Below are 14,885 nucleotides of genomic sequence, written 5' to 3'. Positions count from 1 at the left end.
AGTTTTGAATACCTTTCAAGTGATAATCACTCAGATTCTGAAATACACTACGAAAACCTGAGGTGTCCTCAACACAAAAAGGACATGGAACTGTTGGAACAAGCCCTGAGGAGGCCACGAGGATGATCAGGGGCTGGAGCACCTCCCGTATGAAGACAGGCTGAGGAAGTTGGGGCTGTTCAGCCTGGAGAAGAGAAGGCTGCATGGGGACCTCAGAGCAGCCTTCCAGTATCTGAAGGGGGCCTATAGGGATGCTGGGGAGGGACTCTTCATTAGGGACTGTAGTGACAGGACAAGGGATAACGGGTTAAAACTTAAACAGGGGAAGTTCAGATTGGATATAAGGAGGAAATTCTTTCCTGTGAGGGTGGTGAGGCACTGGAATGGGTTGCCCAGGGAAGTTCTGAATGCTCCATCCCCTGGCAGTGTTCAAGGCCAGGTTGGACGAAGCCTTGAGTGGAATGGTTTAGTGTGAGGTTTCCCTGCCCACAACAGAGGGGTTGGAACTGGATGATCTTGAGGTCCTTTCGAACCCTAACTATTCTATGATTCTATGATTCTAAGTCATCCTTCCAATCTTACAGGCCACACCACTGTCATACACGGCCAGAAATCTAATACCATAGTTGTATATTTAGACATAAGTTATTCTATAGTACAATGTTATGACTACAAGTTTTCTTCCCACTACCAAAAGGTATAATGATCTGTAATGAAGCCTATGCAAGTACAACAGAAGATCATAGAATCAAGGAATGGTTTGTGTTGGAAGGGACCTTAAAGCTCACCCAGTTCCAACCCCCTGCCACAGGCAGGGACCCCTTCCACTGGAGCAGCTTGCTCCAAGCCCCTGTGTCCAACCTGGCCTTGAACACTGCCAGGGATGGGGCAGCCACAGCTTCTCTGGGCACCCTTGCCAGCGCCTCAGCACCCTCCCAGGGAAGAATTCCTTCCTCATGTCTAATCTAAATCTACCCTTTTTGAGCTTAAAGCCATTTCTCCTTGTCCTGTCCCTACATGCCCTTATAAAAAGTCCTTCTCCAGATTTCTTGTAGACCCCTTTAGCTTCCACACGAAGCTAGAGAAGTGTGCAAGTTTTCTACCTTGTTATGCAGCCTAGAGGCTTTTGGCTCTCACGGATTTGAGGTGAAATCATAACAACTCAAAGCAACACAACCTTCTAAAGATTAGCAATTCCCTGTGGTGCACCCACTCATGTACAAAACCATCATTGCTACCATAAGGTAATTCATAGCGCCTGGGCAGAGGATTCACGTAAGTTCACAAACGCTCTTTAGCATCTGACACCATGCCTATGCAATACTTAGTACAGACCTTACACTGAAAGAACTGAGGAACTCATGTACTGGTAGATAAATGGATCGTGAAACCTATTTTCAGCATCTACTATTAGGTTTCTTAAGTGTGTCTCTTTTGAAACATTAACTTAATGCAGTTCATACGTCAAGCTGAACAAGAATGACTTCTATTTGTATACACTTCCAAGTAAACCTGATGTCAATTCAGCAGAAAAATCACACAGTGACCCATGTGGCAAGGTCAGCAAGCAGAAAGGGGCATGGGACATACAAAGGCAACTATTAACATAGCGTGGTGCAAGCTCTGTTCATTGTCAGTGGCTTTCCTGTGGGCAATAGTTTTAGGTGACAGTTTTCCCTATTTATAGCCACAAACTTTCAGAATCCAGTTTACAAGGGAGAGCTCTCAAAATAAGGGCCTTATTATCCAAATAACAAGGCTGAACTTTCTCTTCTCAGAAGGCAGAATATGAGCTGTCTCAACCCAAAACCTATGAAAAGGCACAGAACTCTAGGATTTCATAGAATCACAGAATGGTTTGGGTTGGAAAGGATCTTAAGATCATCCAGTTCCAACCCCCCTGCCATGGGCAGGGACACCTCACACTAAACCATCCCACCCAAGGCTCTGTCCAACCTGGCCTTGAACACCGCCAGGGATGAAGCATTCACAGCTTCCTTGAGCAACCCATACCAGTGCCTCACCACCCTCTCAGTAAAGAACTTCTTCTTTATATCCAATCTAAACTTCCCTGTTTAAATCTGAAACCATTACCCCTTGTCCTATCAGTACAGTAGCTAATGAAGAGTCCATCCCCAGCATCCTTATAGGCCCCCTTCAGATACTGGAAGGCTGCTCTGAGGTCTCCATTTCCTAAATTTCCCAGATTTCCCCAAGTTGAAGAAAAATCCCAAGTGCTTCCCTGAAAGGTATTTATCACAGCTACACTTCCCTTGTCCCATGTGTACCGTGCTCTCAGGTTCGAAGTCAGAGAGGTGCATTTAATTTCTCCCTCTGGACCACCTGAGCAATACTCATGACCACCTTCACAGAACACTTGCTCCTCTTGCAAGTGCTGACAACTCTCCCTCTCTGTTATAAAGTTGTATGATGTACTTGATAGGATATGATGTGATATGATGTACTGAATCACCATCCCCTCCTTGATTATACCTTTGAATATAAATGTACAGAAACCTCTTGACTGGAATACACACACAGAGAGTGTTCCCCCAAGTCAGTGTTGCCGCTTCCCTCACAATTATGTTCCACTTACTGTGATGCTCTCCAATACACAGCAAATACAGAAGTTCACATAGGGTTCTATCAGGGCACAAGCATCTACCATCTGATTTCTGGCAAGGTACCTTTACAGATGTGGTATTAGGCTGCCCAAGCCCATCTGAACACTCACCAGAGAAAGAGATGCCATTTCCCACTGTCTTTCAGGATTACTGCTCCCCAGGCTCTTCTTCCTTCTTTCTTTTCTTTTTCCCCATTCAATTTTATGCAAGGTGTGAGTTTTGTTGTTGGTTTATGGCTTGCTTTGGGCTTTCTTCCTGAACTCACACTTTCAGACTTTTAGGTGGAGTTGCTCCCTTGTCCTGCCTGGGATTCACAACCTGGCATAATTCACCTCTCATTGCTCTTCCATTAAGAGGGCAGCTGACACTAGATCGCCCAGTTCAACACAAAGCATTTACATACCTGAAGTCTCAAGCAAACCTTAAGCATCTCAAATACAGCAATAACAATCCTCAACTTGTAGACCTATTATCCCTTTGTATTTGACAGTATAAAACAGAAATGACCAAGGCAAAGATTAGCACAGACATCAAGGCATGTACATGTATGCAACTTACTCTCCCCCTTCCTCTCTTAATGCCAACTTCCATCTGAAGGCTGGCCTGAAAGCCCCAAATTCACATTCCCCCACAAGATAACAGCTTGCAAACCAATTCAGCTCCTTGCTTAATCACCCGTTAAGCCAGCACTCCCTCTACTATTTAGTCCCCCTCGTTTTTCAAGAGAACGTAGGTTTATGCCTCGCTCCCAATGCAATTAGCATATTGTGATGCTGCAAACAGAAAGAACACACTTGCTGGTCCTTACATCCTGCTTCAGAAGGAGAAAGAACGGCTCCCTCAAGTATGTTAAACTCTGTGCTCATTACCTATTTTTTCCCACTGGACATCAAGTCCAGCATCTCTGCCTTTCAGGATGTTAGCCCAACAATCAAATCAAGTTTATTTGGTTATCCAAGGTGAAAGGTCCTACACCTGGATCGGAGCAATCCCAGGCACAGCTACAGGCTGGGCAGTGAAGAGATTCAGAGCAGCCCCGCTTAGAAGGACTTGGGGGTGCTGGTCAATGAGAAAATGAACGTGAGCCGGCTTCAGTGTGCGCTCGCAGCCCAGAAAGCCAACCGTATCCTGGGCTGCATCAAAAGGAGCGTGACCAGCAGGTCGAAGGAGGTGATCCTGCCCCTCTGCTCTGCTCTTGTGAGACCTCACCTGGAGCATTGTGTGCAGTTCTGGTGTCCTCAACATAAAAAGGACATGGAACTGCTGGAACAAGTCCAGAGGAGGCCACGAGGATGATCAGGGGACTGGAGCACCTCCCGTATGAAGACAGGCTGAGGAAGTTGGGGCTGTTCAGCCTGGAGAAGAGAAGGCTGCGTGGGGACCTCACAGCAGCCTTCCAGTATCTGAAGGGGGCCTATAGGGATGCTGGGGAGGGACTCTTCATTAGGGACTGTAGTGACAGGACAAGGGGTAACGGGTTAAAACTGAAACAGGGGAAGTTTAGACTGGATATAAGGAAGAAGTTCTTTCCTGTTAGGGTGGTGAGACACTGGAATGGGTTGCCCAGGGAGGTTGTGAGTGCTCCATCCCTGGCAGTGTTCAAGGCCAGGTTGGACAGAGCCTTGGGTGCCATGGTTTAGTGTGAGGTGTCCCTGCCAATGGCAGGGGGGTTGGAACTGGATGATCTTGAGGTCCTTCCCAACCCAAACCATTCTATGATTCTAAATCAAAGACTGTAGCATACAAAGGTGAACTGACACAAGAAGATTCAGTTGATACAGAGGAACTATAAACGAAAACTATGCAGAGCAACTATAATTTGGGCTCTTCAACACTTACGGGTTAGTGAAAAACCCCAGGGGGTTTGACTTAGTATTTTATTCAGTGTCAAAAATGTTCAGTTTGTGTCTCAAAATGGGATGAGGATATCAAGAAATGATGATACAAACCCATGTTACCTGTCACTAACAGTCATTAAAGGAAAGTTCTGCTTTTTAAATCCCTCCAGAAGCTTGAGATGAGATTCTGATAGGAATCATGAATCTTCACATACAACCCTGTCTTCTTCCTCATTTATCTGTCACCATAACCCTTGTGTAAGGCTGTATTAAGTCTCAAGCTTTCCCAAGAAAATACCACAAACAAGACCCAAGGCACCTCTTTTGTATGTTATATGAAGAAAGGAGTAACTCCTGCACTACACATCACCATGGAAATGTGCCATTTCCCACAGAGCTTAAAAAGAACCTACTGTGTTTGAGGGGGCCGGGTGGTTTTTGGTCAGGTTTTTTGGCTAGTATTGTAAAAGATGTGAGACTTCTAATGTGTTTTACATAGCTTGATGTAGTTTTACATAGCTCGATGTAGTTCTACATAGCCTGTCTTCAGGGGTGTACAGGATGCTTTGAAGGCAGATAGCAGTAATGACAGCACTTCAGGCCAGACTGAGCCCAGAACTGCAGCACTATGGGGTTCGTGGGTGACCTAACCCAACCCTAAGGACCTGATGGGGCAGACAGCGTGGAATAAGATTTGGGAAAGAGCTCTGACAGGAAACAAGTTCTCAAATATTAGGGAAGATTTCACAGGATTAGATCCTTTACAGTTAGGAAAAGTATTAAACAGCAGGGACCAACTAGGTTCATATTTTATCCTATGAAGAGAAGATGGGGTCTTATCCCTCAGTGCACCCCTTCTTTTACATGCTGCATATCCCCTAGGTAATCCAGTGAGCTGCCTAACAAAGAAGATGGGTCAAAAGGTGGGAGATGAGCATTACCCTTCAGAAATGCCTACATCTGTGGCAATAAAACATCTCTGCAGAATCAGACTGTGCTGACTATCTTGACTTTCCAACTTCAAGCCTAAGGAGTGTTTCAGCCAGAACTGAAGCAGAGGTGTTTGATATGTGTGCCGGAAGAGTTATGCTGTCCCACAGAGGTGTTGCTGATGGCACATGGTGCAGGTTATAGAGGATATCATTACCTGAGGAAGCCCGGTCCAAAAGGCAAGGAAGTAGATGGCAATGCTTCAGAATATAACAGTAGACAGGTTATGTGACACCTCTAAAGAGGATCTGGAGATACTGTAAGCAGAATGAGTACTGTGGGTACTAGCAAAACCTGTTCTGCCTCTCCTACTTTCACCTTTTCAGCAGACCTTCATCTCCTTGCTTAAGAATGTGGTGCTCTCTTCCATCCCATCATGTTTTTAATCAGGCAATAAGGAAAAGTATCTTTCTAAACACACATACACCTGGATAAGAGACGGTAGCAAAAAATACTGAGTGAAATATCCACAGCCTTATGTCCCCAAAATCTAACTGAGGGGACACACAGACTTCTCTTACAACTGGTTTTTTCCTACCATGGTTCTCTAGTTCTATAGGTTCTCCTGACAAACTGACTTACAGATGGTACCTATCTCTAATGTGCTCCTCTCCCCAAAACAATAAGCATCTGGCATGCCTGCTGTTTAATTACACAACAGGCTCTTGCAGGGGGAAACATTTTCAAGCCTGGAAGCTTATGCTCAAGCTCTGATTATACCCAGTAGCAGGAGCTGCTCATGGTCAAGAAAGAAGTTTTCAAAGAGAAGGAAAAGCACTATTAACACACAGCAAGTAGATCTTGGGGAAGGTTTTATAGGTGTGAAGACAGCCACATTAGAACGTGAAGAGGCTGACAGGAGACAAATCTGACAATGAACTGTAAACTGTTGACCACCACTGATCATAAGCACGATGACTCAAACCACAAAACAGTAGTAGTTTATTCAGGAAACCAATATAATCTGACTGCATCTCTGCATCTGCTTTAACTGAGTTAAAGCAGACCTCAACTATTATTCTAGCTTCAGAAACACACTTTCAAGTAGGTCATCTCTAACTTTTCTATTCTAACAAGATGCTCCCAGGAAGAATGATACCCCACATCATTTAATCACTGAATAGTGCACTCCCTCTGCTGGCACAGCACAGATGTCACATCTCAACAGAAGCACCGATTACACTCATCTCTAACCAAGTGGTCTGTGCATGGTAACACTTCAGATTTACACCTGGGGTAGCTCTGTTAACATTACAAACAGCCTGCTAAGTGACTTCCATAACAGAAAACACTAACAATCCCCTTCAGTCATGCAATGGTTGCACTTCCACTGTTTGCCTGTGTTTTAATAATCCTATAGAAGCATTGTCTTCAGGGGCCCTGTCCCTCCTCACACGGAAACAACACACAGTCTAGAATCCTCACATACACCATACTAGATGAATTTAGCACTTGACCTAATCAGAACAGCTGCAGGCAAGTCAAATCTTCCAAGCCAGCTTTAAAACATCTAATATTTTGACTTTGAGGCAAAAGGTTAACCCTCATCTAATGGAAATGCAAGTTTTGTTATGCATAAGAAGAGAAAGTGATGGTTTAACAGTGAATAATCACAAGGAGTTTCTTCAGAACTCACTGATAATGCTCTAATTGACTCCCAATGCCATGTAAGCAGCTGCTATTCCCTCTGGCCCTTTCAGTTGGAAACACTGTGATGAAAATCTGAGGTTTTGAATGGGTCTCATGTTAATAAACAAGAGAACAGCCATATGTTTTAGCCTGAAGTCAGGCTGATTTCTCATCAGCAACAACTTCAGGATTAATATTACACAGGGAAGGCAACTTCAGTCCAAAAGTTAATGCACACCTTTGTGGACTTGGTTTTCCTTCCTGTTCCTATATTTCGCAGAAGATATTTAAGTGCCTTCTCACTGCAGTGTACAAAAACCTGAGCTGTGCAGAAGGAAACACCCCAAAACCACAGATACAGGGGGAGAAGAACGAATGGTTTACAAGAAGGACTAGAACACACATGAAGAAGCAGTAAGTGTTGTTTTTGTGCATACCTTGCTCTTCCAAATAGCTAATGGGTATCTTTGCAACTAATTCTATTTCACACAACCAGAACAGTCTGATAGGACGGTCATAACCTATGGGTTACTCCAAGACAAAAACTGAACCTGTGGTCCAACAGGCAAAAGTAATAGCCACAGACAAGTGGATGTTAATTGTTTAGTGGTTTTGAATGAAGACATCAAGGACAAGTGTTAGTGATGGGGCACTTACCTTACAAACAGACAGGATGTTAATGTTGGTCATTTGGTCGATTGTCTGCAAGAAAACAAAGGCTGGGTTTTATATCAAGTTAGTTGTTTGGTATTTATACACTCTCTAGGTTCAAGTGCCAGGATAACTTAAAGCTTACACTTACACATCCACCTTTACTCATTGCTTTCCTGCTTAACTATTGGGAACAGTGATGGACTTTCAAAGCACAGTCTGGGAATTGCCCTTGGTCAAGTTTTATCTCTGATTAGTGACTCATTCTAATAAAGAACAAGGCAGATGTATCACACTAACACTGTATTTTCTATCATTTTTTGCAATATTTATGAACTCCAATAAATTCTGCTGGTTTAGACACATTCATAAAGTAATGTCTGTATTTCGCTCTGCATTTCACAATATTGTTTGAGACTTCAAGTTTATTCATCAGGTAAAAAAATAGGATTTGGGGATTTATTCTTTCTGCTATCACGAAGCTTATTTTTAGGTGAATGAAAACCCAGATACACTTATCAACACTTAGGCAGAAAACACAAACCCACAGTGGATACAATGAGCTACAAGGGTTTTGGAAACAAAACCATCCACTAGTGAAACCATAATCAGTTTTCAATGTACCCAATGCAATCAAGGTTGTCCCCACATCACCAACTGATGTGGTCATATTAGAGTTTCATAACAGTGTTATGGAATATGCAGCTTCCATTCATGAAGCTGCTTGCCTCCTTTCCCTTCAGTCACTTCAGAACCCCAGCTCCAGCTAAGGCAGCTCAGGAGCAGCAGCCAGATGAGACCACAGACAGGAGTGGAACTGAGTTACTGACCCCAGAGCATCTTTCTGAAGTAGCAATAAAAAATGAAGAATGTGTAAAACCACAAAAACCCAGACTGCCAACATCTGATTTGTTGCTTTATGTAAATCTCAGCTTTTGGAACCCTTCACTGCAATCAGAAGGCCTTGTTACGTGGCTTCCTTAACCAAACCTGAATACCTTCGCCGTATCTGTTAAGCATTTAGTGCAAACTATGAGGACATCCTGAAGTACCCCAAAAGCATTTACCTTGTCCAGGTCTGGAACATCCAGAAAATATTCAGGATAAGCATAGGAGATTCCCACGTTGTTAACTGAAACAAAAGAATGAATTAGATTCAAGGGATGCCACCAGCTTTCTCAGGCTTTGACGAATAACAGTTTTCAACCAACACTCTTAAAATGGTGCATTTAAAACATTCTGACCCCTTTAGCCAAGTTTCCTTCAGTGTAAGAATACACACGAAGAATATACGAGCGACTTCGCAAGCCATTTTAAATGTGTAAGTGTGAATTCTTTGGGTGTTTAAAAGCTGGCACATCTAGCACATCATACCCATCCTCCACCACATTCCACAGTGCAAGGGAAGAGCAATTCCTCGTTTAGAAATGTCAGCACACAACGTGAGTGCAGAGCGACATCGCTGCACCACAGTGTTGAGACCCTGCTGAAAGGGAGCCTCCAGCCAAAGCAAAGCTGTCAGTGCCAGGCAGGGCATTGAGCGAAACTGGTTAATATCTCTTTTATTGATAGAGAAATGAATGGCTTGGGCTGAAGGCCCCTTAAAGTTCATCCAGCTCCAACCCCTGCCATGGGCAGGGACACCTTCCACTGGAGCAGCTTGCTCCAAGCCCCTGTGTCCAGCCTGGCCTTGAGCACTGCCAGGGATGGGGCAGCCACAGCTTCTCTGGGCACCCTGTGCCAGCGCCTCAGCACCCTCACAGGGAAGAGCTTCTGCCTAAGAGCTCATCTCAGTCTCCCCTCGGGCAGGTTCAAGCCATTCCCCTTGGCCTGTCCCTACAGGCCCTTGTCCAAAGCCCCTCTCCAGGTTTCCTGCAGCCCCTTTAGGCACTGGAGCTGCTCTAAGGTCTCCCCTTCAGGAGCCTTCTCTTGTCCAGGCTGCCCCAGCCCAGCTCTCGCAGCCTGGCTCCGTGGCAGATGAAGCCACAGACGCTACCGCGGAGCGGCCGCAAGGTGGCAGCAGGAGCCCGGGCGGCGGCCGCTTCCCCCCTCCCCGGTCCCTCCAGGTCCGTCCATCCATACCCCGCCGCGGCCAGGGCCGCCTTTAAAGGGGCTTAAGACCCGCCTCTGCTGTACCCTATGGTCAGGGGCTCCTTACACAGAGATCCACCGCATCCAACTGTCCTGCCTGCTGCCACCCCACATCTGCAAAGCCTTTCCCCCCCTTTGTAGCATACAAAATGAACCGAGGGAATGTATTAATTACTTAAACCTCTTGATTTCCCAGCAAGGTTTCATTCTCAGACGTGAAACCAATGCCCATGCTCAAATCCCAGCGCAAGCAGGGGAAAACTTCTAACGCCGATAGCAAACGGCGCGGCTCCGCAGCCTCAAACTTCACAGAGCGCATTGATATGGAGACACGCATACACACACCAAAGGGGAAAAGAAAGCCAGCAAATGGGATCTCCGTTTCCCAAGTACCCGTTGTTCATCTTACGCAAGTGAATCGTGTGACATTTGGTTGCTGTGGCAACATTTTACATTTATATAGTGCCTCACACCCTAGAGAATCCCCAAGCGCTGGCTGCGTGTGCTCAATGGGCACTGTCCACCTCCAGGGCAGGAGTCTGCAGGGCAAGAATCACCATCAAAAGGCACTGATGCCTTTAAAAGTATATATAACAATAGCCCCTACACCTGTGCTAAAAGCCATCCTTTCAGCATCCAACCTCAGAGGTGTTTAAGCATCAATAGGGATGCAGGAAACACGCAGCAGAGGTTCTGGAGCGCACAAACTTCATTCAGAGATTCCCTCGGATGACAGCTCCTTCGGCATGGATCCGTGTGTATTTATGGAAAGCTTTAGTTCATTAGTCATGGTTGTGTTTGAAATCTTTAACTTCCAGATAACCTTTAAAAACACAGGAGTTGAGGAGGGGAACAGGGAGCTGGCAAATTCCCAGCAGACGTTTGCTATATTTAGGGGGAAAGCTCTAAAAAGGCAGAAGATCCAATCTCGCTATTGCAGGAGCCAGATTTGTTTTCATTCTTTTCATCCTGAAATCAGCTATTTTTCAGTCTCTCGAAAGGAATTTGGCTCTGAAACGTGGCATAACAAGGGACTAACCTTGGGTATTCTCTCCAAATAGAGATTCATGCTAGAGTCTCACACCAAATTCACACCCCTCACTGCAGACTGGGTCTCAGATACTTACATCCCCTTCCACCTCCAGCACTTTCTACCGGCTCCTACTTCGCTGCAGTTTGGAACCGAACATTAGAATACATTCATTTTCAGCTGGTACAGGTGTATTTTACCTCCAGAAACATGCAGAACAAGAGGGTCCGGCTCAAACTCCTTTGGAGAAGCACAGCTATTTAGGAACAGCAAAAGGAAGATTTCCCACCTCTGCTTGTTTAACATATTGCTGTAGCTAGCACATGTTCGAAGTCACTGACAGACGCTGTTTTGAACACACAGCAAAACATTATGCAAACTCTTTTAGCCTTCCTACGTGGGTGAGAAGAAGCTTCCAAATAAGAAGTTTACAAGGATTTCAATCTGGAAGTACTTTAGTTAGACTCGGTGCAACTATAGAATCAGAAGCACGATCTCAAGCTGCATACGTGGAGACTCCGTCTCTCCAAGTATAAGGTTAAGGAATAATCAGCATCGATCTCTAAGAACTAGGCTGTGCTACCAACGTTTCTCATAGCTACTGCACCAGATGAGACCTGAAAGAAGGAAATATACTGGAACCTGAGAACTCATCCCTTATGGCTGTTCTCATTTAAACCCGTGTTTTCCCTCACACTAACGCAGATCAGCAAAAGCTCTATTCCAGATTGCAACAAATACTACAGAATTCAAAATATAAGGCATTAAAGCATGAAATGAATTGCCATGAAAAGATTAAGATACGGTCTTTCTGGAGTAGCCATCATCTGTGTTGGAAAATCAGATTGGCAAGGGGTGTCTATCCATACAGCTATAGGTGGGGGAAAGCAAGGAAACCTTCGTATCATGTAAAGTGATGATCTCAAGCATGACATCTACTAAAACTGTGTTATTAGAGAGATTTCTGTAAACCTGCACTGGCAATGGCTGCATGACAAACAGCCGAGGAGCTCAGCCAGAGAATACACAACTCTGGAGCATTTAGTTGCTATTTTTACCATGGTTTTAGTCAAGGTGCTCACGCAAATAAAAGCAAGAACCAGGCTCTGTTTGAGGAACACGCTTGTTTTCCTGTAATAAGCATACACAGAATCTGAGTAGCAGTCACTGCTTTAGTGCCCACTTTGAGCCAGACTATAGTCAGATTTTCACGACCTGTGCATCACCATAACCTTAACCAAACCTAAGAAATAAGAACCCTTCCAGTGTGTGGTTTGTACATCACACTGCACAAGCTTTGTCCATCACACCGCAAAAGGTTTGTACATCACACCGCACAAGCTTTGTCCATCACACCGCACAAGCTTTGTCCATCACACCGCAAAAGGTTTGTACATCACACCGCACAAGGCTTGTACATCACACTGCACAAGCTTTGTCCATCACACTGCACAAGCTTTGTACATCACACCGCAAAAGCTTTGTACATCACACCGCAAAAGCTTTGTACATCACACCGCAAAAGGTTTGTACATCACACCGCAAAAGGTTTGTACATCACACCGCAAAAGCTTTGTACATCACACCGCACAAGGCTTGTACATCACACTGCACAAGGCTTGTACATCACAGCGCAAAAGGTTTGTACATCACAACACACAAGGTTTGTACATCACACTGCACAAGGCTTGTACATCACACCGCACAAGGTTTGTACATCACACCGCACAAGGCTTGTACATCACACTGCACAAGGCTTGTACATCACACTGCAAAAGGTTTGCTGGTGTTTCAGGACATTTAAGTGTTAAGACTGTTTAGCAGCAATTGCTACGTGACAGGCAGCCTGCAAGCCCTCCATTCCCCAAGTTGATTTTGATGGGACGGATTAGAGCAGATGTTAATTTTAATCTTCAAAGTTTCTTTGGAACTTATCTCCTTCAGAAACAAGAAACAAGGCATCCACAGCGCTGTCACAACTCCCCTTTACATTAAACACATCGTTGGCAGTTGCAGTTACGCAAATGGATTTGAGGTTTTGGAGCAATTAAATACTGGATGTCACGAGTTGTATGTACTCCGATCTGTCAGAAGTATTAGGGAGGATTCTGGGCTTTATCCTGTAGTCTTGTTTTTTAAGTTGAGTTTTTATATGCATTATTTTCTTGGGCATTATTTGCCGACATCGTATGATAAGGCTAATCTATTGGCAATGAAGTTCATGTAGCATATATGTGTATAACATATATACAGTATATGTATATATGTGTATAACATATAGTATATATGTGTGTAACAAACTTAGCTTGAAACATGGTTCTTAGAGAAACATTTCTAGCTCTAATTACTACACTTCCAGGTAGTAAAATGAGTTTCGTAGTGAGAAGTACTTTATATGATCACATATACCAGTAGATGTCTGAGCCATACGACTTTATAAAGGCTCAAGCCTTACATTTAACCATCTCAGGTTCTCATCCTCACATTGAGTAGCCATAGAAATATAGGATATGTACAGGTATACATGCTTCTACAGAAAGAAGCAGAAAACTGATAAGCAACTGCCTTTATCCCTCTTTTCAGAAGAGAATCAGGTAAGCTGTTATGTTTAAACTCCCCTTAGCTTGTGACAAACACCTTGAAATCACCTCAGTTCTACATTCGACGAAGTACCTGGATGGATCACCTTGTCTTTTCAAGGACTACCACATCACTACTACACTCCTGCAACATCACAAACCATACTCTGGCATATTGCACTACTACCAGCAAACAGGAACTGCAGCTTACCAATGTATCAGAACGTGCTTAAAACTTCTGAAGCAGGAGCCAGTTACTTGATGCTATATTGCAGTGATTAAACTTCAACAGCTCTATAATTAAAAGTTAATGGTTCTCCCACAGGGCTCTACTGCTAAGCTAAATCTAAGTATCTGGAGCTTGCTTAGGTTCTAAGACAGCATTAGGTCAAGTCACACCGCACACTGTCATAAGCTAAAGAGCCTTTAGCAATCAGAACGACACATTGAAAACATTCAATAAGCATCACAAGTCCTACACAGGCACGCATGCAAACACCATCTCATGTAGCTCATCAACAGGAAACTAAAACACACACAGAGCATGCAGCAACATAGTTTTAGTCAGGCAAATATTAGCTTTTGTGGATTGTTTTCCATAAACTTCAATATGGGAAGAAGTTAGTAGGCATGTCAAGACAAAACACCACTATGAAAGCTTTAGACAGCTCAGATACGAACCTAAAACACCGATCTCCAGGCCTTCCAATCCTGCTTTGATTCGAGTGTAAGTATCTTCTCTCTCTCCAAAGTCTGCCACAATGACTTTCGTTTCCACTTGGTACTTCTCTCCTAGAAAATACAAGTTGATAGAAACTGAAGTCTGAAGTAGCTGAATTACCATTCAGATATTGATATATCCATTATTACATTCTGACAAAACATTTTAAGTAGCCAATATCAGACATTTTCATCTCGGCAATGGGAATCCTTGAGTTCTAACATAACCCGCACAGGAAGCCTGGGACATTCGGCTGCTTCTGGCAAGACCACGAATTCCCACATGATTCGGCACATTCTGTTTGTAAGGTATGATGAAGGTGGCAAGGAAACAAATGACACAGGTTTGCACAGAACCAAAGGGGCAGAAATCTGAATGTGCACATACACGAGTGTTCAAGTACAACTTGACAAGGAAACTTCCCCCAACTTCAGCCAAATGAGTTGCTTGAGACCAAGCAAAATAGCTCTTTCATTGCCCTCCCTTTCCATTCGCACTTTTGGTGCCATCAAACTTCCTGAATATTTAGTATTTTGAACATAAATCAAAAAGGAAACATGTGGGTGAACGAGAGCAGAAGAACTTCGAGTTTAATCACATTCCAAAACTGTTCTGATATGCTGTCATCTCCAACCTTAGCAGAACAGGAAAAGTACACGTCGCCAACTACAGTTTGAAATAGAAGAAAGCAAGTATTAAAAATACTTCATATAAAAAGCGCTTCCGCTTCCA

General features: G+C 44.1%; 1 protein-coding gene across 1 annotated transcript in view; it reads right to left on the bottom strand.

Moving 5' to 3' along the window:
* HSD17B12 (hydroxysteroid 17-beta dehydrogenase 12) overlaps positions 1-14,885 on the bottom strand; it is a 94,532-nt gene that overhangs the window by 26,442 nt on the left and 53,205 nt on the right. Inside the window, 3 exon segments of the mRNA XM_065685902.1 lie at positions 7,739-7,783; positions 8,800-8,864; positions 14,114-14,224. Of these exon segments, the coding sequence (XP_065541974.1) occupies positions 7,739-7,783; positions 8,800-8,864; positions 14,114-14,224 (221 nt within the window).

This window comes from Lathamus discolor, chromosome 6, assembly GCF_037157495.1.
Source record: "Lathamus discolor isolate bLatDis1 chromosome 6, bLatDis1.hap1, whole genome shotgun sequence".
NCBI classification, from domain to species: domain Eukaryota; kingdom Metazoa; phylum Chordata; class Aves; order Psittaciformes; family Psittacidae; genus Lathamus; species Lathamus discolor.
The sequence above is the reverse complement of the archived record's forward strand: the minus strand, read 5'-3'. Positions and strand labels throughout refer to the sequence as shown.